Source organism: Ascidiella aspersa, chromosome 6, assembly GCF_963924565.1.
Source record: "Ascidiella aspersa chromosome 6, kaAscAspe10.2, whole genome shotgun sequence".
Taxonomy (NCBI): Eukaryota; Metazoa; Chordata; class Ascidiacea; order Phlebobranchia; family Ascidiidae; genus Ascidiella; species Ascidiella aspersa.
In genome coordinates, this window is record NC_139452.1 from 3,170,670 (window position 1) to 3,195,721 (window position 25,052).

Sequence of the window (25,052 nt, forward strand, 5' to 3'; positions counted from 1 at the left end):
TCCATGATGGGCTCTGTGCCAGTTTAACACAGCAACTGGAAATACACCCAACAATACACAACAATCGTATTGCAATACTTGCGAGATAACTATACAGGCCACCCTCAGGGCCAAATGTAATACACTTTATCATGACTAAACACAGGAAATGTTACCAGATCGGGTAATTACCTTTTGCCTTTTTTCACAATATTTGAATTTGTGCTGACAGAAAAAACAACTTTTAAGGCCAAATTCAAGTTTTCTAGCGTTCCGGTCACTACAATGGGAGTCCTCTTGTAATAAAGTATAAGTTTTATCTAACTAATTTATTAAAAATTTTACTTTTTCGTATTTCCTAGTTATTTGTTAACTAAAGATATTTTTTGCTGTTTCTATTCGTTATTACTTAAGTAGTTCATCTTTGCATAATTCTCGGGTGAAATCGTTACCTTATTAGTGTAATAAAAAAATAAAGCGGTAAGCCTACCCACCAGTGGTTCAGTGGACATCCACGGGACTGCTTTAAGGCCGAATAAGTAAAATTATAAGACGGCTTGAAGCGACCGAAAGGAGTCGGATCGGGTGGATGTACACATTGTGTTTCGAGCAGGCAGCGAAGGGTGACGGTATTTGTTTTCTATTTCGTCGGTTACCGTAGAGAAAAAGGACGCTATTATTTCCACAATTACACCAGACGACTTCTGTTGATTCGCTGTTTTGTGTTCGATCGCTGTTTGTACAAGCATTTACTTATTCCAAGCAGCCACTGTGTTTGCCCAGGTTAGCGAGCACGAGCAATGCTATTGCCGTGTTTGCAGAAAATAGTTAAATACCAACCTTTAATTTTAAGTGTAATTTCTGACCGCAACTTCAGTTTTTTAAATAAATCAATTTTAACCTTTTTTGAAATCTTAGAAAGTTGTGTTTATGTCATCAGACAAGGAATAACAAATGTACTAGTTATATCTCAGCATTGTTGAATGGAATCCAGATAGGAAAGTTTGCCTTCATGAGAGATTTAAATATTTTCAGATAAACTAACAAATGCTTAGCTATTCGGTTCTCCGTATTGTATTTTAATCCAATAACTTGTCATATTTTTGTAAATAAGTATTAAATGTACAAAACAAGTAAAACTGATCAAGCAAACCTAAAGATCATTGATTTGTTTCTTAGTATTATAAAAACTTGTTTATCTTAAGTTTTAACGTTGTTACTTTCACAAAAAGATTTAGTGAAAAGGCAATTACCTAGGTTGGAAAATTCACGGCGCTGGTCTAGAATCCTACCACATTATTAAATCAACGCACAAGATTTGGATAAGGGTGCGAGTTAGCGTTTGGGTGTGGGTGGGTCAAGTATTAATATATACTTGACCCACCCAAACCCAAACGCTAACCCGCACCCTAAAGTGCGTTGTGGTAGGATTCTAGACCAGCGCCGTGCTGAGATATAACTAATACATTTGTGATTCTTTGTCTGATACCATTAACACAACTTCCTGACATTTCAAAAAAGGTCAAAATTCATTTAAGAAGTTGTGTTTATGTTATCAGACAAGGAATCGCAAATGTATTAGTTATATCTCAGCACACCGAAAAGCCATCGCAGACTCGCCGAATCTGTCGATCTATGATGCAAGCAGAGCAAGCCAGAAAAACAACTGGCCTGCAGTGAGGTTCGAACTCACGACCTTCGGTCAAGCCGGGACCGTCGCTCTACCAACTGAGCTATGCTGGCTCAGAGAGGAGCGAGTCGAGAAACAACCATGCGCCAATACTTGCACATTTTGTTAGTACAAGCAACTTCACACTGGGGGATCATTAGTCCGTATCATTGTTGGTCATAAAGCAACTTCTGAGGGGCTAGATCACAGATGTTATTAAACACATATGTTTGTGTGTGTCTTTCATTATATCTTAGCACTGTTGAACGGGATGCAGATTGAAAAAATTGCCTTCATAGGTAGTTGAAATATATAACTAATAAATGCTTTGGCCATTGGATGCTCTGTAGGCTACTATATTTTATTACAATATAGTTTCAGTTTTTGGTAGAATTAAGGGCTTTGGTCTAGCACATCCTACCACATTTCCATCCTGTGGTTTATATTGCTAACAACATTTGGGTTAGCGTTTGGGTTCAGTTGTGTCAAGTATTGCTGTTATATTCATTCTTCTATATTTATTTCTTCTTTGTAATTTCAATTTAAAAAACTTGATTTGTTACTGTGAAAAAAAAGTGGTAGGATTCTAAACCCGTGTCTTTTATATGAATTTTTACCTATTATTTGAATTATCTAATATGCACTAAAAAGTAAATATATATCAGAAAGCAAATCCGTGGATCATTATTTGATTCTTTAGGATGAATTTACCTTAGATTTGAAAATTATTACTTTCACCAAAAAAATTGTGAAAAATCAATTACTCGGTTCGACAATTTACCAGTGAGGGCAAGAACATTGTAGAATAGGACATATACCAATAAATAACCTGATATTATGACTTTTTATCAAACAAATTTTCAAACACATAGCCAATTTATCAAAACAAATTTAATCAGAAACTTAATTTTAACAGCAGTTATTTGACACAATAAAGTCCAAGTCAAATCATTTGTCCAAAAGACTCAAGTCAAGTTATTTGAAAACAATGGCTAAAGTGCCTGTAAGTCATAAAAACACTGGTACTGACCATGACAAACAAGACAGTTATGTTACTACAAACTTCAGGACACTTTATTAGGTTGCTTTATTTTAAAGAAAATAATAAAAAATGCATCTGTACCTTGATGGTTTGAGTATCACTTAAGAGCAATGCTACAGGATTATACGGGAAGGTCTCGTTCGAAGGGAGGTGGTAGTAGTGCTCATGATGCAAGTCACCACAAGCTTACGAATGGATGGATGGCTAATCCACAACAAGATGAGAAGTTTGTAGCTATTTTACTTACTTAAGATGTGGTGTTTGGTATATGGAAAAGTTTTGCAATTATTATTTCTCTTTTAAGATATGAAAAAGTTTTGGAATTACTATAGCTTTTTTGTGTATGGACAAGTTTTGCATTTTTTGGAACTTTTTTTGGTCGTTTTATATCCATCTAGCGGTAACCTCAGTCGCCAGTATATTTATTTACAACAAAAATACTGAAATTTTATGATTATTATGATACTTTTTAATAAAAGTGTAGCTTCCTTTATATGAATTGTTAATGAATTTGTTTTAAACAGCATAGCATACTTTTGTTCTATTTTAACCTTACACTTGTTTTGGGAACCTTTAATTCCAAAAACATCTAATATAGGCTACTTTATATTCCTGTATTTAATAACTCTTAAGTCAAAGTTCACACAATCACCAAACTGAGATTATTGTGTAAGCAAAGTTGTCATGAAAATAACAACTGTTGTGTCTAGTCATGGACTCAGCTCATATATATTTATACTCCTAAATGAAGTTTTGCTGTTTGTGATTCTTGGCTATGTTAGTTGTTCTTTGTAATATTTCTTTTCCTTTGCAAATAAATTTTATTTTGTGTTAGTTATTCTAATGATGACACCAAAGGGAGTTTTCCTCTTAAAAATGGTGAAAATAAACCAACTTCTATGCAACTTGCAATTGTTCAACCATCCTCAGAATTCGACTTTGAATTCGTCAAGTATGTGCTGCTTATTATTGATTAGATAAGGACAACTAAACCTTACTTATTTTTGGTCTTCAAGATTAAATAATCTAATGCCAATAAACAGTTATTATTTCTGTAAAATATATATGCAAAACATGGCTGAAAAAATAATATAGACATTTCTAGTTTTCAAAATACATTATATTATTACACTATGTTTTACCAAGTCAAAGCTTGTTATATTGAATTTGTTTCGCTCTACTGAGCAAAATGTCCCCTCCTGGTCCTAATGCCTCCAGACATAAATCAAACTTTGACATAGAGACAATCCTAATATAAAAGTATATATACATTTGTGTTTACACAAAATGTGCACAAAATGTGTTGAAATTTATGAACTTAATGTGTTGCAGAATGGCACCCACTGACGAGAATTCCGATCACAATGCCCCGGATAAAGTCTGGATGCCAAATCGAAGCAGGGCTTTGTCAACCCCAGAAGTTAAGGTGTGTTATTCATGTTAAAGAAATGCTGGTAAAACCTATTAAAACTCCTTTACTTTTGCAATTGATGTATTTAAGTTTCAAGTTAAGCACATGTAATAACATAAGAACTGACAACAAAGTATTTGCCTTGTGATAAACATACCTTAAAATTTATCTTTATGAATACTGTGAATATACATGACTTTTACTTAATGTTATTGCCAATTATGGATGTACATTAATATTGAATCCATAAGAATACCCGATGCCAAGTGGTAATATACATACCATCTGATAACACAGAAATATTGTTACCGGACCAATACCAAATAAATATATTCAAATTTGTTCGTGATTTATCATTAAATGCAGCGATTATACTTTAAAATGCAAATTTTGCAAAAGTAGTGGGTTAGCAACAGATATCTAAACTTTGTTTGCACAGAGTTAATGTGGCTTAATCACCTGGAAAAAACTTTAAATGCTTGAATTTAATCCATTTTAGTTGTTTGATAATAGTAAGGACATTGATATTGGATTGGTTGCTATAGTTTTTGCCTAAAATATCTGGTATAAATATTGGAAAAAATGTCAAGTATAATACACCCATAGCATTAAATATACAATCCCTCATATTTAAAATATTTTTTCGTTACTTTAATGATGTACACAATAAGTTTAAATTTAATGTTCGCTTTTATTAATTATATTGCGTTTGGCCAAATAAATCATTTGTATTGATTCAGAGTATAACAAGATACATTGAATGTATAATTACAGAGCTCTATGGGTCCCACAACTCCACGAAAAAGCAAAGGATACGTAAAAGGTCAAAATGGAAAAGTGAGGTCTTTTAGCACTCCAGACTTTAACAAGCTACTCACAAAGACTGACACAACTAAGGAAGGTACAAGTCTCATCAATTATATGGGTTTGATAAAAATCAGATAAATATTAATTTTATTTTATAAAGTAAATATAATAAACAAATTTTGTTAAATGGCAGTTTAGAAAATAACAACTTAGTGTTTGTTTGAATAATGAATGTGAAGGTATTAAAAAAATAAACTTCATTGGAACAGATGTTTTGATCATTATTTTTTACACTTATCTTTTAGATATTATGTTTGTTCGTTCTTAGAAAGTTATCTCTTATTGTTCTATAATGATCATGGAGTGTCTTTTTTGACCAATAACTGAATTTGTTGTATAGTAGTAAACATTGCTTACTAATAACAATATATATACCATATAGTAACACCCTATGTTGAAAATATTTTTGTAGATATTGATGGCATTTCATATTCAAATGGAAAAATCACCAACAAAGCATTATTTTCAAGTAAATTTCTTCTTCCAAAGGTGGAAATAACATCAAACAGGTAAACACCCTTGTAGTAAATTTTAGGTTTTTTTAGTTTTATTGTTTTTTCAAGTTGGGAAATGCAATTTTGTATTAAAAACAAACTATAAATCAAATTCCCCAAGTTTTATTGCTAAACTCAAACAAACAAATTCATTGAAGAAAAACAAACAAATACAAGTATAACCAACAAATGGAACCAATTTTGCTTAAAATATAAACATTGGGCTAGTGCTGATTATTTTCTTCTAAAATGTCAACCGTAGTAGAAATCAATGCATGCCATTGTTGTCTATGTTTAAAATGTATACCTTACTAAAATAAAGTTATTAGATGAATGGTGTTAGTCTTAGTTTTTATTACTCTATATGACTGCTGGTACTACAACTAGGTATGTTGGAAAAAAAACGATATTATTCCACATTTTGAGCTGTCATTTTTGTTTATCAAAGATTGTTATTATTTCACAGCTTATCAATGATTTCACTGTCAAGGTCATCAACACCTCAGGGTAGGGAAGACTTACTTGACACACCAAGACGGGCAAGAAGTAAGATTTTGGTGTTACGAGTTGACTGGTAAAAAAATGTGTTATGACAAATATCTACAAAAATATAATGTTCATAAATTTTTACCTCGTGTTCAGTTTTTTAACGTTTGGCTTTGGTAAGCCGCAAGTGACCGGTGGTATGTAAAAAAAACTTTTTGCAAAGTTACGTTAGTAGGCTATACTCGGAGAGACCCTACTCGTTTCGGATTCCAGCGCCCTAGATTTAATTTCTTGTAATTCTAGATCTCTACTCTTACAAAAATGGCAGCTATTCTTTTGTTGTTTCTCTCTTAGGCTCTACTCCGAACCAGGTAAGAGGCTCTCTCACAACTCCACGGACTCCGATCTCAATGATCCGACTGGAGCCTCTCCCCAGCAGCCGACCGTCATCTGGATTCGACGAACGGGACTCCCTGTCATCTCCTCTGCTTACAACAAGAAATAGAACACACTACAAGATGGAAGAATACCTCCAACCTCTTCCAACTACCACCCTTACGGCAATTATTGAAAGCCCGGCTGAAACAACCACCTACCATTGGGAACCTGAGCTTAAATCAATCGGGTTCGGTAAAAAATCACCGACATTTAAACAATCCCAAAATGGCTGGAAGAGAAAAAATCGTAGTCCTAAATTGCAAATTTCCAGGGCTATTGACAATCGTGTTTCCTCTTCTGTGGACGACGTTTCGCCACCTTTGGTGGATTCGTCCAACGATCTGACGAAACCTGGTGTTAAGGTGATCGACTTTGAAAACCTGCTGGAACACCAGCTGGACTCAAAGACAACTGATAAAGCTGAAGTTCCCATGAAAAAAAAACCTGATACGCCTAAACAGTCAAACAATTCACAAAGTAACACTACACCACCGAACACTACATCTGAAAATAAGCATTTTAACACATCTAAAGATTCAAGGCCTGAATTAACTGATAAAGCTGAAATTCCCGCCAAAGAAAAACCTGATATAACTAAACAATCGACCAATCCACGAAATCCAAGTAACACTACAAAAACAAACCCATCAGTGGAAAACAAGCATCTGAACGTCACGAAAGATTCAAGGCCTAAATCAACTGAAATCAAGCCGAACAATCTCCTCACTAAAGGCAAACCCCGAGCTGCCGCATCTCTTCTTCTTTCTCCAGCTCTCCGCGTTGAGCATCTTGAAAAGCAGAGAACCCGCAGTGCTACAGACCCAAGGAACAAACAGAAGCCGAAACCGTTCAGGAATCCTCTTCCAGCAGCAACTGCTGTCGATACAGTTTCAATTCTTCCGAAGTCAGCTCTTATAGACGCTCAAAAAGTGCTGGAGGAAATTGGGAACAAGTACAGTTCGCATGCCAAGTCACTAACCAACCTTGATGGACCAAAAGAAAATCGAAGTCTTTCTAATGAAGGAGATAGCCCAGAAAAGCAAATTATTGCTTCTGAAGCCAAACTAGAAGACACGCTAATTAATCCTGCTGAATCAACTTCCAAAATAACGCCAAGTCAACCTAGTGAATCAAGTCCTAAAGAGCAGCAGATTTCTTCTAATCAAAAGGCAAAATCGCCTGATAAAACCCTTTCAGGTTCAGATTCAACTTTTGAGAAGGCTTCTACGAAAAAGGCAGCATCGCCCAAAAACCAGTCGCCGGCCAAATCCGTTTCGCCACGTTCTTCTCCCGAAAGCGCCAAAAAAGAACTTCCCAAAACCAAGAGTCCAATCCAGTATTCGCCAAGCAAGAAAAAAGTCTCCGCAGAAACCGACAAAACAGCCAAAAAATCATTTTCTTTGTCAAATAACGAGCAATCCTCGCCGGAGAGACCTCAATCCATAAGCCTGCATGTCTCAGACCAAGACGAGGCCGTGAAAATAACTTTAAGTTTGCGCGAATCGCTAGAAAACCTCCCCTTACAAAGTGCCCAGTCTAAAAACGTAAAATCACCCGAAGAGACGCCTTCCAAAAACGTGGGAAACTCGTCAGCGCAGAAGGTCGCCGCTTCGCTCAAGAAAACCGGCAAATCAAGGACAGCTGTTGTTCAAAACAGCAGCGTTAAAACGCCGAAAGTCAGGCTGGACCAGGGTAGGCCGGCTAAGGACATTAAAGCAACCACTGCTGGTAGAAATTCATACGGAAAGCGGAAAAATTCGCTTCAGAATCTGGTGTTTAAGAAGACTGTGAACGTTGCTGGAAAGAAACAAACCGAAACTAACAATAGCAACAGTAACAATAATAACAGTGACAGCAACCACAACAATAACAGCAACGACAGGAAAAATAACACAAATGATAACAACAACAATAGCAACAACACAAACAACAGTACAAGCAACAACAAAACCGACAGCAGTAAAAACTACAGCAAAAGCAGCAGCAGCAGTAACGATGTCACGGGTAACCCTACACCTTCAAGCCCCCAAACATTTACCGAAACAAAAGATCAAACACAATCGAAGGATATCGATTCATCGAAGGCAGCAGAAAATCTATCCACGCCCACATCGGTGTCGCGTGTCGCTGCAGCGGGCAACGCGACACGCGGCGTCGCGCGACAGTTCTCGGAACCCACTACCCCGATCATAGAAGAGGCCTACCCTTACTCTGGAGACCCAGAGTCCCGCAAATTGCTCCAACGCTTGTCCAAGATAACCAAAGCCCCTGTGATCTCAAAACGGGCAAAAACAGCCGACGACCGTCGCAAAAGCTCCCCTGGGAAAAAGGCGAAGAAGCCCGGCCCGGCCAAGGGAAAGAAGGGCGCCAAGAGGCCGGGAAGCGGTGCCAGGGCCAAGTCTGCCGGCCTGGCCCTCGAAAAAGGCCAAAACGGAGCCCTGGTGATCAGCGTGGACGATATCGGTGACCTGGACATTATGGAGAGTGAAGCGCTGATTTCGGGCAAGTCCTGGCATCTTAAAGTTTCGAAAAACGACGAGGTTTCGATTCCGCAGCAAAAACAACCGGAAAAAGAATTTTTCCCTGAGAAGGTTTTCTCAAAACTGAGTCCGATTCCGGAGATTTCGTTGAGATCTTCTCAAAATACGAACAGTTTAAATGACAGCAATAACAACAGTTTGACTAAGACGGCGAAAGATTATGAGATTGTTGGTAAAAATATCGGAATCTCAGCCCAAGTAGAAGACAAAGATGACCTAATCATCCAAGATCTTTCCCCGAAGGAAAGCATCCATAAAAATAATGATGTTTTACCCGAAATTAAAGACAATCAGGAGTTAGTGGTTCAAGATCTTTCTCCAAACGATAACAACCAGAACGTTAACGGATTCGATCAGGAAGAAGACGGACTTTTTCCGATGATGGATCTCACATCGCAAAGCGACGGGAGCGATAAGACTCTCACCGATAGTTCTTCAGGAGACGAAGATTCAGAAGAAGATGAAATGGAGCACTTCCGCCGGCTTCTGATGCAGCCGAGGTCTGAGATGGACGCCCGCATCCTCAAGAAGATGTCAGAAGAAGAAAGCGAAGGAGAGAGTACTCTAAAATCATCCCAAGGAGGAGATGTGATCTTCCCCGAGGAGGACCCTGATTGTTCCGACGTGGATAGAAGGAGAGCTGGTGACGATAAAGAGGAGGTTTGTGCTCCTGTGGATGAAGGGTCCGCCCCTCGTCCTTTTTGTGACTCCCCGATGTTCTCGGAAGGGGAAAACAGCGAGAGTGAGATGTTTGAACACTTGAGGCAGACTCTTCAAGCAGAGGAAGCCATCTCGTCAGAGTCCGAGTGCAGCATCCACACATGTAAGTGGGATTTCAATATTTGTGTGTGGCAAAAAAAAGTAGTAAAAATAACGAAATTGTTTTTTTTACATGTCAAACTGTAAAAAAACGAAAATAAGTAAATATTCAAAAGTTCTTAAATTCAGGCAAAAGTTGATTAAAGTGCCTTAAAAATGACTAAAATTGCAGCAAGATCACTTAAATCTAAACAAAATTGAACCTGAGCGAGAACAAAACTCACAAAAAAAAAGATAAACAAGTCAACTAAAAATGCAGCTAAATCAGCAAAAAACTGTTCAAGAGTGAAAGTCTTAGCAAAACTTACTGTTATCTAGATTTTTTTCGACTCTTTAAGAAAAAATTTTTGATTTATGTCACTTATTGAATGTCTGTTTTTAAAGCCACGTCAAAACTAACACTCTATTTGCCGCCACGTTTTTATTATACAATCACGGGATCCGATAGAAGGCTAATCGATAAAGCTTTCACCTTTAAAGTACAAACTCTACGTAAAAGTAATCTTCAGACTGAGCTAATACTGAATTAAAATCTCTAGTTTTTAAATATATTTGAAGAAAAATACAGTTGGTAAAAATTATATTTTTAATTAAAAGACTTAAAGTTAAGTTAGTATAAAAGGTTTTTACTAGTTGATAATATTAGTTGTCGAAAATTAGTTAAGTGCTAGTGTTTTATGTTATGCTGAGAAAAAAACAGTAATGCAGTTAGGGGCAAAATACTATTCTGTAAGCGTCACGGCCCATTACACACGCGATCTTACGTCACAAAATGCTGTAACGCTTGAGCGAATTTAAAAAGGCCGCTTCCACCTTATAACGGACAAAGTTTCAATGAAAAGGTGGCACGCCTGGAAAATTATACATGTCTCGTATCAACAATTGTTTTGTGTCTCGGTAAAACGACACTGCGTATTTGGCGAATTATACGAGTCAGTCCGCAAACTCTATTAATTTGGCACGGGCAAGGCTTTAAAATATACCAAACGTTTGTATTCTTGCGACCAGTAGAACATATTTCTTTTCTTTAGCTATTTATTAATTTTGGCCCTATAAAAAACATAATTATTTTTTTTCTGACCACGTGTTTATTAATTAACTGTCAATAACTGACCTTAAAGAGTCGACATCGCGTATTAAATGCACAATTTATCAAAATCGCAAAACAAACTTAATTCATAAACTGTTTTTTATGTATTTGTTTTCCAAAGTGGTTTACAATTTGTTCTTTAGCGTTCGCCCTTTTCCATTGCCTCTCAACCTTTCAAACCATGTGGTACGGAACGGCGGCAGTACACAGCCACTAGATTAGTGGTCGGCGAGGCTTCGTGGGCCTTATTGTCATTTTCCGCGATCTATTGTTTTACTTTTATCATGTTGTTGGGTCTGTGTGATATCCACACAAACGTTGCTGTGGATGAGAGTTTTGATCTTGGCTTATTCTTGCACCCCCATTATTAAAGCTTCAAAAAATGCTGCACGAAACGCCATACGATAGTTTTATAAGTCATATCAAAAAACACCAAAAACTAAAACATTACGTTGAGGTCTCAAAAACCATCTATGTCTTTACAAGGGGCCCAAGGGATCCGGTTAAGGAACCCAAGTAATAATGTTTTGAATATAAAATTAATAAACTTTGAGAGACAAAAGGATGAACTAAAAAAACATGTGTTTAAAAAACATAAAAAAATGTGTTTAAAAAACTTGTGTTTTTTTAGTTGAAGACGAAGAAAACGATCGCGATCGCAGACACATGATGATTTCCCGACAACTTACAATGTCAGCTTTGAGGAAACACGATGAAAATATGGTGGACACCTCCGGCAAAAACGAAATGTTCAGGGTAGGTTCTGAAATGTAATACACCATTTGCAGTGATTTTGAGGGATTTTGAGTGACCGAAAAGGTCTGTAATTTCACCAACGGCTTCTCAAAATGATTTTTTATTGACATACTTGGATGAAATCGTTTTTTCAAATCAGGAATACCTGGAAAAGATCAATCAGTCAGACGAAAATGATGGTTAATCTTGGAGTGTATGAAAAGGCAAACGACAGAGCAAGTTCTTAAGCTGCTAAAGCGAGTTTTGTTCACTTATGATCCGTTTTAATTGTGGCTGGTGCATTTTAAAACAAGACATTGTCCTATTACAGAGAATACAAGCCAAATTTTTCTTCAATCTTTCTTGTTTTAACTGAACTAATTATATTTTCTTTTTCATAGTTTTATTGTATTTTTTGTCTTTCCAGGATTCCTTGCGCTCCCAAACATCTGTAACAAGCGACCAGACTTGCCTGACCAACACCACGGTCTCAGTAGGCCACCTTAACACTGAGAACTGCATGGGCTGGCAGAAGGGTGCTCTCATCGACCAAGGAGCTTTTGGCAAGGCAAGTCATCACTTGTTGACTAAAATGTTAATTGTAAATGCAGATTAATTGTAAATGTTTTTGTCGTAAAATTGACACTTTCAATCCAACATTTAAAATGCTAAAATAAATCTAGTTGTCCAAGTCTGCTAGTTAGACAGTGATTTAATTAATACATTTTGTTGTTTAACCACTTAATTTTGACTCAGCCTTAATCAAATTTAAAAGTTGAATTATTTCACTTGTACTTAAGTAATAGAAGAAATGTTTTTCAGGTTGCGGTCACTGATTGCAGTGAACCAATTAAACTTAAGTTCTTACGTGTTATGACCAGGTGTGGCAGGGCATGACACACGGTGGTCAGCTGATTGCAGTGAAGCAAGTCGAGCTTCCAACGAGCAGAAATGAGGCTCAGAAGGAATTTGAGGGATTACAATGTGAGGTGGACATCCTTAAGGAGATGAAGCACCCAAACATCGTCAAGTATTTGAACTTTATTTTGTTGTTTTTATACCTAGGCTGTCCGATACCTAATATTTTAATTCTATACCGATAACCGATCTTTAGCAAAAATTATCGCGATCCGATATTAAATGACGTCATTACTATGATTAAATAGGCAATATAGGTGAAATTGAAATGTTCTAAGGTATTTTTTCCATGTTTATTAGGACAAAATTTGCTTTAAGAAGTTTGGTTAAAGCTGTTGACCTACTATTTTGTTTATTAATTTAGTATCTGATCGGCACGGATACCACCTTATTAACGGACGAGTACCGATACTACCACTTGACAATTTATCGCACACCCCTGCCACATTTAATCACGCATTCCTTATTTTGCGTATTACCTTACATGATGCGAAACGCGACAAACCAAACTCTATTTTAAACCAGACTCCCATGAAAATAAAGCCAATGACAAATTTGCTGGTTTTTTTTGTAGTAAATTTTTCAATTTTTACAAATGTTGGCCCGAAATTTAAATATTTGTTTAAGTGAAACTCGTGTTTTCACATGTTTTTGCCTTCAATATTATCAACTACAATGATAAGGCACCATGTTCTTAATTACCTTTGGCTTGTCCGCAAGTAATAGAATGCTTATACAATCAAATAATAAAGAACTTACACCAAAATGAAACAGTTATAATTACGTTCCTTCGCACGAATAATTTTCCTGCCTGCTTTAAATCATCCCTTTTTCCCAGTTTCATCGGCACTTGCCTTGAGGAGAACGTGGTGAGCATCTTCATGGAGTATCTCACTGGAGGATCGATCTCCAGCATCCTCAAGAGCTTCGGACCTCTTCAGGAGGCGGTATTTAAACGATATACGCGACAGATGTTGGATGGAGTGAGTTACCTACACGAGAATAACGTGGTTCACAGGTAATCAAAGTATATCAAAAGAGCAGGTTGTTTTTTGCTACTGTATTTTCTTGTGACATGCCTTTTGTAATATGGCCTAAGCCACCGGAACGCCAACAATTTTATTCAAACTCATAACAAAAAAATGTGAAACATGTTGATAGAAAAGCCCCTACAGAAGTAGGTAGGATTTTGAACGTTTGGAATAACTTTTTACTGCACTTCATGATGTTGAAAATGGATAAAAAGGCACTCTAAAACGTTAACTAGATGTTACCTACTTGTGTATTTGCTTTGGCATTCTTACTACATTTTACTACAACCATTATGCTCCAACGTAGTTAGAAGCTTTCATCAAAAATTGTTTTTAATTTTCGAAGCTAGCTCGTTTAGTAAAAAAACACTAAATTTTTGGATCTGTGTAAAAAAACCCGCTTGGACTATTTTGTAAGTTTCAATGTAGAGAAATAATTGAACCAAAGTTTGCAAATTAGTGCTTCAATGTTCCATATGGTCCCAAATATTAATTCCGGCTTCTTTAAAACACAACGCATCGCAATTTATAAATAGGCATTACAGTGAAACGCTATTTAAAAGCATGCAGGAAGGTCATCTAAAAATCGCAAGCCTTCTATAAATAAAGCTGATTCATCTATAAAAACACAACAGAGTCACTCATAAGTGTGGCATCAAACAAACCTTAAGGCCTGAAGCGTGGCTATTACGTCACGGGAATCGGGGAAATTGTGTTGTAACTTTACACCAAAGGAGAAGAAATAACACAAGGATAACAGGTTGGAATAATAAGCTGTGTGGGCGAAATATGTTGCACGCGCTTTCATTCAATTGTTCATCTCGTGTTGTGCTTGTTTGGACTTTTGCTCAAAGTGTGCCTAAAGTCCCTTCTGGGATGATATTTGACACATTTTTTTCTTTTTGAAACAGCAATGTGACAGTAGGTCAGTGCATTTGAGGTGACTCAAAACAAAATCACCTAAAACAGGGATGTCCAACCTGCGGCCCACCACTAATTCTTACTTTCAGTAACCTTTATTAAAAACAGTTGTTTCGAATATCATCAAAACGTGAAGATCGCGCAGTATTTGATGTAGGCATAATCTTGTGTTTTTTATAATCGAGTCTAATGTCGCATTTCAACATCCATCGAGCACTTTGTGCACCCATCATTGCTAAGCAAGATGTTTGTTTTTCTGAATGTGTGTTTTTCCGGACCGTTTTAAGGAAATATGTCAGCCCAAACACGTGAAAACTTAAATTTTTGCATATTTGCGCATAAGTTCACTCTCGAAGAACGGGTGTTTATAAGTTAGGTTGTTTTATGACGTCACGATATGACGCAACTTATGACGTCACCCTTTAATTTGAGAGATTTTGCGGCCCATCGAAATTTTGGCAATGCGGCCCATTCTGCTAAAAGGTTGGACATCCCTGACCTAAAACAAAGATAGGTGCTTTTTCTGAAAGTTGCAGTGCTTAAAAAACACTGTCATTTTACCCTTAAACAGGCCTTGGTGTCAAAATATGCTTTCAGTCAGTAAGGATGATTACACCATGAGGGTTAATTTACCCTTTTCGATAGGATAATTTAGGCAATGGTGTATCTTTAAATGCTAAATGCCAAATATTTAACTTTGCTGTTTTAAAACTACTTTTTATTGCTACAAAAGTCGGATAATGTTTTACTAAATTGTTAAACATTACAATTGCAAAGGTTTCACCTCAATGTAAAGTCACAACGTACTTTAATTTTCATTTTATTCTTTAAAAAATAAAATAAAGTTGAAAATGCTCAGTCTTTCGTTTAGAACCACTTAAAATTATCTTTTTAAAAAAATGCGGAAACATTTTTTACCGTTTTCTTCCACCAGGGACATAAACGGCAACAACATCATGCTTCTACCGAACGGCATCATCAAGTTGATCGACTTTGGTTGCGCCAAGCGAATGCAGCAGAGGTCAGGGAGGTCTGGATCCAGGGGAAGCGACAGAAGTGATGGAAGTAACGCGTATGATCGCCAACTAAGGTGACTGAAACATATTTATTAGTTAATCGTGTAAGAAAAAAGTAAAGAAAATTGTGTTGAATTCTCGACAAGTTTTTTTTCACAGTAGAAAATCCCGATAAAGCACGGTTGTGCAAAAGCTTGTCGAGAATTCAAAACAATTTGTCTTTATACAGTGCCACCTGGTTACCCTATTTAGAATTCGACAAATGCGGCCATTTACAAAGATTAAAACAAAATTTAACTGAAATAGTTCTACATAAACACAACTACGGTAACTGAAACATATATATAAATTATATATGGTAATAAAATATCACCATATAAAAACAAAAAGAAAAATTGAATTGGATTACGGACAAGCTTTCGCACATTATCAGGTCAAAGTAAAAAATCCTGTTTTTTAGTCAATAAGGTAACTGAAATAATTCTACTTAACACACAACTAAGACCACTTCGACATATATAAAGGGCAATTAGGTGACACTTTATAAAGACAAATTGTATTGAATTCTCGACAAGCTAACGCACAAGCGTAGCTTTACATCAAACCGAATGTTTACAAAATGTTTTAATATAAACAATATAAGGATTGTGTAGAAATTTCAACTCTGTATCGTTACAACTTTCGGAGATATTGCCCAAAACCAATCCAGCGCGCCAACTTCGCCCAGGCGAAAATATCCCATGCTTTTTTGGAAAAGGACTATGTTTGCAAGAGAGCCTGATAAATGAGCGATGAAATGTATTGAGCAATAAAGCTATACTTTTTTTGTGTTTTTAGATCTGTAGTTGGAACTCCCTATTGGATGTCACCTGAGGTCGTGACCGGCAAAGGTCATGGGTTAAAGTCAGATATATGGTGAGTTAAGGGCTTGGTTTGTTTCATTACAAGTGACATTTGAACCACTATTTTTGGTTTCCTGACCATAGTGTGCTAAAACGGCATTGCTGCGTTAACTATAATGTTCACGACTCCCAACGTTGAAAAATGTCATTTTTAGCCGACAAGCAGCTTAGTGATTTTAGCCTACAATAAGGCTTTCGTCCAATCAGCTTTAAGTGTTAACATAAACGAACCATTTCTGCCATAAACGAATGTACGGCTTGTCTAGGAAATACTCATAAGACCGAAAGTCACAAAATTTAGAAAAACAAATTTCAGGGCTAGTTCTATATCGTGAAGCTCTATGTAGTTTTTTATTTCATTAAAACAGCATATAGCTTACTGAAATGATATTTTATTCCTTAAATTACCGTTGCTCATTACTAAAATACCTGAACTTTAAATACTTTTCACGTTATTAAACCATCGATGTTTCATTGCACTGGGTTACAATAACATAACAAGCCTGGGTACACTATGCAGTTATGCACGGATCTGTAATGTAGCTTGATAATAAATTGCAAAGACAAAAAGGTCGAGTAGATCGAACACACTAACTGAAGATGATACAAGCTCGTATCGAAACGTCTTAATCAAGTTGCTGTCGATCTACTCGACCTTTTGGGCTTTGCAATTTATTATCAAGCTACATAACAAGCCATTTTCATAAAACGTTTTTTGAACGGTTACTCTGAACATCCAGCTCAGGTAAAAACGCCAAAATTTATTTTACAAGTACACTGTTAGTTGATTTTACAAACCAGTCGGCATATATTTCTCACAACTCGTCGAAAATGAAGCACGTCTTTTGTGACGCACGACCCGCGTAACAATCGAAAAGTTCCGGATCGCAAACGACGCTCGTACAGTTGTGACGTCGCGTGACGTCGCGTGACGTCATACAGGGCCTTACACAAACGAGCGCAAAGGCGGATTATCGCATTACGCGACCCTTTGTGACATAAAAGTGGAAAGTCGGAAAATGCGAATGGAAAGTTGTTTGTGAAGCGTGTTTGGGCAAGACGATTTTAACGTTTAAAAAGCAAATAATATTTCTCATATTTTTCTGTATTTGGCGAAGAAAAGGGGATCCTAAGTAAATAAAAATGGGAATTGACAAAAAACAAATAACGCATTTCAGAAAAAAAACTTACTAAAAGCCGAATGCACGAAGTAGAAGCTGAAAATACCCAATCTTTCTTTTTATTGTTAAAAACTCTCTACTTATTAGAAAATTTAACCCAATGCCCCAGTTGATTGACACCAAATGCAGTGTAATGTGTTGAGTAGAAAGACATTGACTTAATAAATAAAAAAAAAGAAAAAGGTTTAGTGGAAATATAGAAAACTCGACTATGCAATTTTCGTGGAAGTCTTAAAGTTAACTTATATAGAAAAGTTAACTTATAAAATTGTTTGTTACCTATATTTTTGCAGCCGGCCTATTCCAATTCACAGCGACTTTACAGGTAACGCAACTAATGGGCGAATAAAGAACACATTCTCAAAGTTCTTTTTGTACACCTTTAGATTTTAGGGAGTTCAATAAAAAACATACCACCTAAAGAATGACTGTGTATTCCAAAAGAACCAAAGAATAAGCACCACTGCTAACCATTTTGATAGGAGCATCGGCTGTATGGTTGTAGAAATCGCCAAATACAACTTAGGGGCGAATGTATATGCTGTTACCAAACCTGCCAAAATAAAATAAAAATTAAATTAGGTGCACCAACAGATTATCAGAGCTCTTCTTGTGCCCTCAGGTACAAAAAGGTTTAAAAAACTGCTTTGGGGGTTTGATAAGAATCACCCAATTCTGATAGAACCGAGAATAACAGCTCATTGACGTAATATATGACGTAATATCTACAGTTACGTCATGACCAGGAAAGCATATTTGATCGCTCCACAGAAAAGTACGCGCAGGGTTGACGTAATAACACTTACTTTCACCATCTCACTGTTTATAGAACTAAAGAATGCAAACCACTAAGCTAACCATTTTGATAGGAGCATCGGGTGTACGGTTGTAGAGATGGCCACAACCAAACCTCCCTTGTTCGAGATGGGAAGTATGGCTGCTATTTTCCACATCGGGGAAGGTAGGCCGATGCCAGGACTTCCACATAAGTTTTCCAAACACGCGAGGTCCTTCGTTCGACGCTGCATGAAAATGTAAGTTCTCTGGTGTATTTATTTATAAAAGATACTGCGGTTTGAACGCTTTTTCATTACGTATAGTTAAAAAATAAAAAATTAGCAGTTCAATATAAAATGAAACATATGTACACACATATATGTGTGCTTACAACTGAGATCTAGCCCTTCTGAAGCTGCTTTTTGACCAACGATAACGGCTTACGTATTATTAGTACACCGAAAAGCCATTGCAGACTCACCGAATCTGTCGATCAATGACGCAAGCAGAGCAGACTAGAAAAACAACTAGCCTGCAGTGAGGTTCGAACTCACGACCTCCGGTCAAGCCGGGACCGTCGCTCTACCAACTGAGCTATGCAGGCTCAGAAGGGAGCGAGTCGAGAAACAACCATACGCCAATGCTTGCTCAATCTGTTAGTACAAGCAGCTTCTCAGTTGTAAGCACACATATATGTGTGTACATATGTTTCATTGTATTATGATATGATACTGGCGATCCCCTTCGTTATGAAGCTGCTTGTACTAACAGATTGAGCAAGCATTGGCGTATGGTTGTTTCTCGACTCGCTCCCTTCTGAGCCTGCATAGCTCAGTTGGTAGAGCGACGGTCCCGGCTTGACCGGAGGTCGTGAGTTCGAACCTCACTGCAGGCTAGTTGTTTTTCTAGTCTGCTCTGCTTGCGTCATTGATCGACAGATTCGGTGAGTCTGCAATGGCTTTTCGGTGTTCAATATAAAATATTATAATTTTAGCAAATTCATTTCGTTGCATATCAATTAAAAGTATAAATCGTTTTAAATGTAATCTCTTTATACTTTCTGACAATATTAAAACTAATTAGCATTGCTTTTCGAATTAAGGTTTTCAGCAGAACTGATTGTCAATCAAATTTACATATTGGATAAAATCTGAGTTAATTTATAACTTATTTGCCAAGTAATTGCGCTTTATCGTCGCTCGAAGCACGGGTCTTTTTTATAGTGAAAAAAAAAACAAATCTAAATCAATGAAATGGTTAACCAGCTAGGTTAACAACTTCTTTCATCTTCGTTTTTCAATTTATGCCTGTAAATATCTCCTTATGGTATCTTGACTGATTCGCACAAACTCGTGATGCCGACAGTCGTAAGTTACGCCATCCCATGAAAACTGAGGATTTTAACCACTTTTCATTTCATACACATTCAGCGATCCGGTTGAGCGACCTTCTGCATCTGACTTACTTCACCACCGTTTCATCCAAGGAAAGCACGACCGAGTCAATCCAACCTAAAACCTTGAGCGCGACACGCGTTAATTTTTTTTCTTTTCCGCTAGACGTCAGGCGCGAGTCGAAACGCAGCGGTTTTGTTAAAAAGGTTTTAAGCGACCGAATTTCATACCCTTTAAGACCACTTTGTTTCACACGAAGTTTTTACCAAAAGTTAGTTTTGTAAAATTTCCTTAAAGTACCAAACCGAAATAACCAAAGCCACAAAGAATAACCAACTACGAAATCTATAAATATTATTTACCTAACTTTACCAGTTGAAAAATTATTTTAAATTTTAAAACTTTAGTTTCTTTTTTGGACCACTTTCGCATTTTAAAGACGAGAATTTTTTTTCCTTTTTTTCTAATCAATCTGTTTGTACTTCATCCGCCATTCAAAGCTCGAGACTCTATATATGCGCTATTTTGATTCACAAAGCGTTCTGCCTTACAATCATAAGTTTATGGACAACGCGGACACATCATATTAAATAACCCTTAAACATCGCAAGAAGGAAATCCTAAAAATTCTTTAATTTTACTTGTAAAAGTTGAACATGCCACGTATACATTAGACCTCGCTAAACAGCCAAAATGAAAACTCTAAATTGCTTGACTCTGTCGATTATTACCGATTATATAAGTAATAAATACGTGGTGAACATCTTTATAGAATAATAACAATCGCATTGCGTAAAATAATTTTGACAATTTTTTATAAGCTTGTAAGCGATTTTTTTATAACCACAGCCTAATTAGGCAAACAAACAAACAAACATGATTTCTTTTGTGCTAAAACACATATGGCAACGTATTGTGTTATCACCAGTATTAAATTCTCAATCAGTGTTGTTTAACGTTCGCTTTCATGTGCATTTTTTAACTTCATTTCTTCGCATCGATTTATACTCGTTTTTTTTGCGAAAACACAAGATTTATTTCGCTTTCAAAGTGCCTTATTTTATCAAATTCCGCCCACAATCGTTTTTTCAGTATTCCTTTTTTTAATTCCATTTTGCGAATCTTTTTTTATTTCAAAGTTCGTTTTTTCCGTTCTTTTACGCTTTCTCAATCGTTATAGGTTTCAATCTTTGTTATATTAGGCGTGCTGGTCATGCTGGTTCCACTTTATTCCACTGTGATGTTGTTTGTGTTTTTGTAATGCGAATTGTGCCAAAACTTCTAATTGCGTTAAAATAAATCAAGTAAAATATACTAAAACGATTCGCAGTTGTTTTGTTGTGTTTCACACCTTGAAGCTTAGAAAAAAGTTCTCGTAAGGCCACATTCTTCAAGCCAAAGCCCTACTCTTTTAAACCACTTTTCAACTCGTCGTGTCGTTTCAATATAACAAATATTTAAACGGGCTTGGCTTTGAGACAGTTATAATCGTCTATTATAGGCCGATCATAGAATATTGTTTATAATCCCCTTTTTGTACCGTGGGTCAAACTTCTTTGGTTTGTTGCACAGCGATTTTTTAGTCTATTTAGTCCAGTGGTTTCCAAACTTTTTTACTCGCGGCACACTAAAAATCTATTAAATATTTCGCAACACACTTTTAACAGAACAACAATAGAGTCATTTTACAATCACCCTTAAAACACGACAAACTATATGTAAATGTCTCAACGTGATTAATTTGTAATGGGTATAGCGCGTATTCAAGTCTAAAATGCTTGCGCGTATGCCTATTTGTATAACAAATACTCTATTTTCATTACAAAAAGTTTCGCGGCACACTTGACAATTTCTCGAGGCACACTAGTATGCCGCGGCACACAGTTTGGGAATCACTGATCTAGTCTATTGCTTTAGCGTTAGAAAAATCAAATACGGAAAACTGTTGAAAAATGCCAAAGCTGCCAATCGCCGTATATCGAATGCTTTGTTCACCCGGATATTTTTGTCCTTGAAGTTTCTACATTTGCAAAAAAGGAAAGTCCCAAAGCTACCCCTAAAACAGTATTACCTAAATACCTTAAAAACATTTAATCACGTGTAAGATAATTATTTTCCTTTTGAGGCCATTTAAAAAAAATTTAGTTTTTAGACGTATATAAACTACGGGTTGCTTTAAAAAAGAAAGTAAAAAAAAGAATCTCTAAAACGTTTGCCTATTGGACTTTAGGTGCTTTAAAGAATACCGTAATACGACAAAAGGCGTAAACATCTTAGATACTACATCCTATGACGTCGCAAAACATTAGACACCTCTTCCTATGGTTGTTTACGTCTCGAGTTGTTTTGCTAACGGCAAGAGTTATCGAAATCAACAAGCAACAATTTAACTGGCGTACGGGAAATGATTTCATGCCGAACGCGGCTCGCCTGTCCGCTGCGTGTGTACGATTACGTTGCGTCGCAAGCTCCGGTGTGCTCTGGTGTATATGGGCCATCCCTTCACTATAAAGTTGTAGTTCCGATAGAAACATGTTTCGAATAAGTTTGCTGAGTATTTTCACCGCTATTTCTGTATGCTTGTATTTCTCGTCATTTTGCATTAAAGTTGAAGGTAAGAAGACATTTCTGGCATTAGGTCAATATTCTTTTAAGCTGTTTTTGAGGAATACTATACAGTACTTTGCGATTTAACTGCCATTAAAATGCCTAGAAATCGCGTCTAAATAGTAAGCACAGCAAACATTTTACGCAATGTCATTGGTTCAGGAAAAAGCCTGTCATTTCAACAGGTTGACGATTTAGACTGCGTGTCTCCCTTGTGTTCTGGTGTATATGGGCCATCACTTCACTATAAAGTTGTAGTTCCGATAGAAACATGTTCCGTTTAAGTCTGCTGAGTATTTTCACCGTTATCTCTGTGTGCTTGTATTTTTCGTCTTTTCGCTTTAAAGTTGAAGGTAAGACAATTTCTGGTACAAGGTCAATATTTTTGTAAGGTGTTTTTGGTGGAATATTTTTAGGTATTTATAGATTTAACTGCCATTAAAACCGCATTTAAATAGCAAGCGCAGCAAACATGTTACGCAATGTCATTAATTGGTTCGGGAAAAAGCCTGACATTTTAACAAGTTGGCGATTTAAACTGTGTGTGCACGATTACGTTGCGTCGCTATCTCCGGTGTGTTCTGGTGTATATGGGCCATCACCGATAGAAACATGTTCCGTTTAAGTCTGCTGAGTATTTTCACCGCTATGTCTGTGTGCTTGTATTTTTTCTCATTTCGCATTAGAGTTGAAGGTAAGACAATTTCTGGTACAAGGTCAATATTCTTGTAAGGTGTTTTTGTGAAATATTTCCATTTATTTGGAGAGTTAAATTACATTGAATTGCCCAAAAATCGCATTTAATTAGCCAGGGCTTCAAACGTTTTAGGCCATACGATTGGTATAGGAAAAAGCCTCTAATTTTAACAGGTCGACGATTTACAGTGATTGTGCACGATTACGACGCGTCGCTATTTTCGGTGTATTCTGATATATATATGGGCCATCTCTTTACTATAAAGTTGCAGTTCCGATAGAAACATGTCCCGTTTAGAAGTGTTTTCACCGTTATGTCTGTGTGCTTGTACTTGTTGTCAATTTGCATTAGAGTTGAAGGTAGGACCACTTCTCGCAGTAGATCATTATTAATCTTATATGGTGTTTTTGTGAAATATTTCCAGGTGTTTTGAAATTTAACTGCATCAAAAATGGCTTAAAATCGCATTTAAATAGACAGCGCAGCAAACATCTAAGGCAATACCATTTGTTCGGGAAAAAGTCTGTTATTTTACCAAGTTAAAGATTTAGAATGTCATCTGCCTTGAACGTTAAATACTAACCGTGTTTTATGATTTAGCATACAGCGTTTTGCCTTTGAAACTGCGCCTCGAGCGACAATGTATTTGAAAGCAGAATTTTAAATCAAAGCGTTTGGCTGCGCTTTTTTCTTGGAATAAAAAATACTCGTGAAATACGCCTCTCTTTACGCATGCGCAATAGGTTGGCCACCACTGGTATACGATTAATTATGTTTCTATTTGTTGAACTTTTTAAATCCTACCTTTTAAACTCCTGTGTTGGTGAATGTTGGCGTACACTAGCCAAAAGGTGTAAGAAGATTGTTGTATTGGACGATTTGTTCTTAGCTACGAGATCAGATCTTCGGTCAGCTTGCGTATTAGGGGTTACATAATAATTTTGCGTGTTAACTATAATGTCATTTGATTTTAATTAGTGTTTTAGTGACGCTTAAAGTTTGGGATTGATCTAGTTAGTAATCAATATACAAAACGCTTAGTTAAACTTCCCATGGAAATGGCAATAAATCCCCTCTTATATAAATCCCCTCTCTCCCCTATGAACACCAGAAGTCGCATTTTAGCTACTTGCCCTTCCTTCCTTTAGTGCGATTCGAACCCGCGACCTCTGTCTTACCTCATATCGAGTGAAACATAAACCAACCTCTGTTCCAGGTTGTCACGCCGGTGAACTTGCGGGCAGAAAACGTCGGGCTTACGTTGAACGAACCAGTGAGGTCCGGACATTTTTCGACGCTTGTCTGGTCGGGCTGGATGGCGCCACCTTGTGGGGAGGCCCTGTGGATTTTGTGGTCCTACACTCGGAGTGGTACACCACCGCATCAGCTGCTTGCAAGTAAGCTTGATTGGAAAGTTTGTGTGAAACAATTAGAATGAAGTCCAGTGCATAGGATATTATTGATCCAGGGCGATTTTAACCATTTATTGTGAGTGATAGGTTGCATTACACCTATATGAGTTGGTTGCTGAATATCAGCTTATTTCAGTTACGTAAATGGGTGGAATACAGGCTGTAGAGTTGGCTGGGCTCGACGAAATCGCACATTTGTCCGGAGTCGGACTCGGGAGTCGCATTCAGGTTTATTTTAACCGACTCCTGTATCTTGACCCTGGACATTAGCTGCGCTTCTAATGCAATTTTATTGACATGGCTGGATTTCTTTTAATCCTTCATCGCCATTTAAAAAAAACAATTGAAGACTGAAATTATTTCTCTGCCTTGAAAAATACGTACTTGGTTTTAGCCCGGACAGCAACATGGACACGGTTGAATGTTGGTTGGAGCAAGTGAACGACCTGGTGGCCGCAAGCTCGTCAAACATCGATCTGGTAAAAGATTGCGTCATCGACTATTACGATCAGGAGACGCCTGGAGCCAACTACACAGGTACGGAAATTGTAAATAAAAGCTAAAATCGCTCAAACAGAAGGAATTAGTAGAAAATTGATTGATACCTGGAGTACTACACAGGTGTA

General features: G+C 36.9%; 1 protein-coding gene and 2 non-coding genes across 3 annotated transcripts; 2 read left to right on the plus strand and 1 right to left on the minus strand.

The window, feature by feature from the left end:
* Positions 1 to 2,761: 2,761 nt before the first annotated feature.
* Positions 2,762 to 20,977, plus strand: LOC146139175 (uncharacterized). The gene is made up of 15 exons (XM_083391438.1): positions 2,762 to 2,916; positions 3,526 to 3,642; positions 4,023 to 4,116; positions 4,876 to 5,002; positions 5,381 to 5,477; positions 5,929 to 6,008; positions 6,303 to 9,749; positions 11,467 to 11,591; positions 11,998 to 12,138; positions 12,452 to 12,600; positions 13,327 to 13,506; positions 15,375 to 15,530; positions 16,294 to 16,371; positions 18,409 to 18,573; positions 19,747 to 20,977. The coding sequence occupies exons 1-15, from the start codon at positions 2,801 to 2,803 to the stop codon at positions 19,829 to 19,831; spliced, it is 5,157 nt and encodes a 1,718-aa protein (XP_083247564.1). The 5' UTR covers positions 2,762 to 2,800; the 3' UTR covers positions 19,832 to 20,977.
* Trnaa-ggc (transfer RNA alanine (anticodon GGC)) lies at positions 18,846 to 18,920 on the minus strand. The gene has a single exon. It is a non-coding gene; the product is annotated as a tRNA-Ala (tRNA).
* Positions 19,137 to 19,211, plus strand: Trnaa-ggc (transfer RNA alanine (anticodon GGC)). The gene has a single exon. It is a non-coding gene; the product is annotated as a tRNA-Ala (tRNA).
* Positions 20,978 to 25,052: the final 4,075 nt, after the last annotated feature.

Bases quoted from the DNA above. Each gene is read 5' to 3' on its own strand.
- LOC146139175 (XM_083391438.1), top strand. From the start codon at position 2,801: ATGCTACAGGATTATACGGGAAGGTCTCGTTCGAAGGGAGGTGGTAGT. The intron at 2,917-3,525 runs GTTTGTAGCTAT...ATTTTGTGTTAG, and splicing joins AATCCACAACAAGATGAGAA to TTATTCTAATGATGACACCA. The intron at 9,750-11,466 runs GTAAGTGGGATT...GTGTTTTTTTAG, and splicing joins CGAGTGCAGCATCCACACAT to TTGAAGACGAAGAAAACGAT.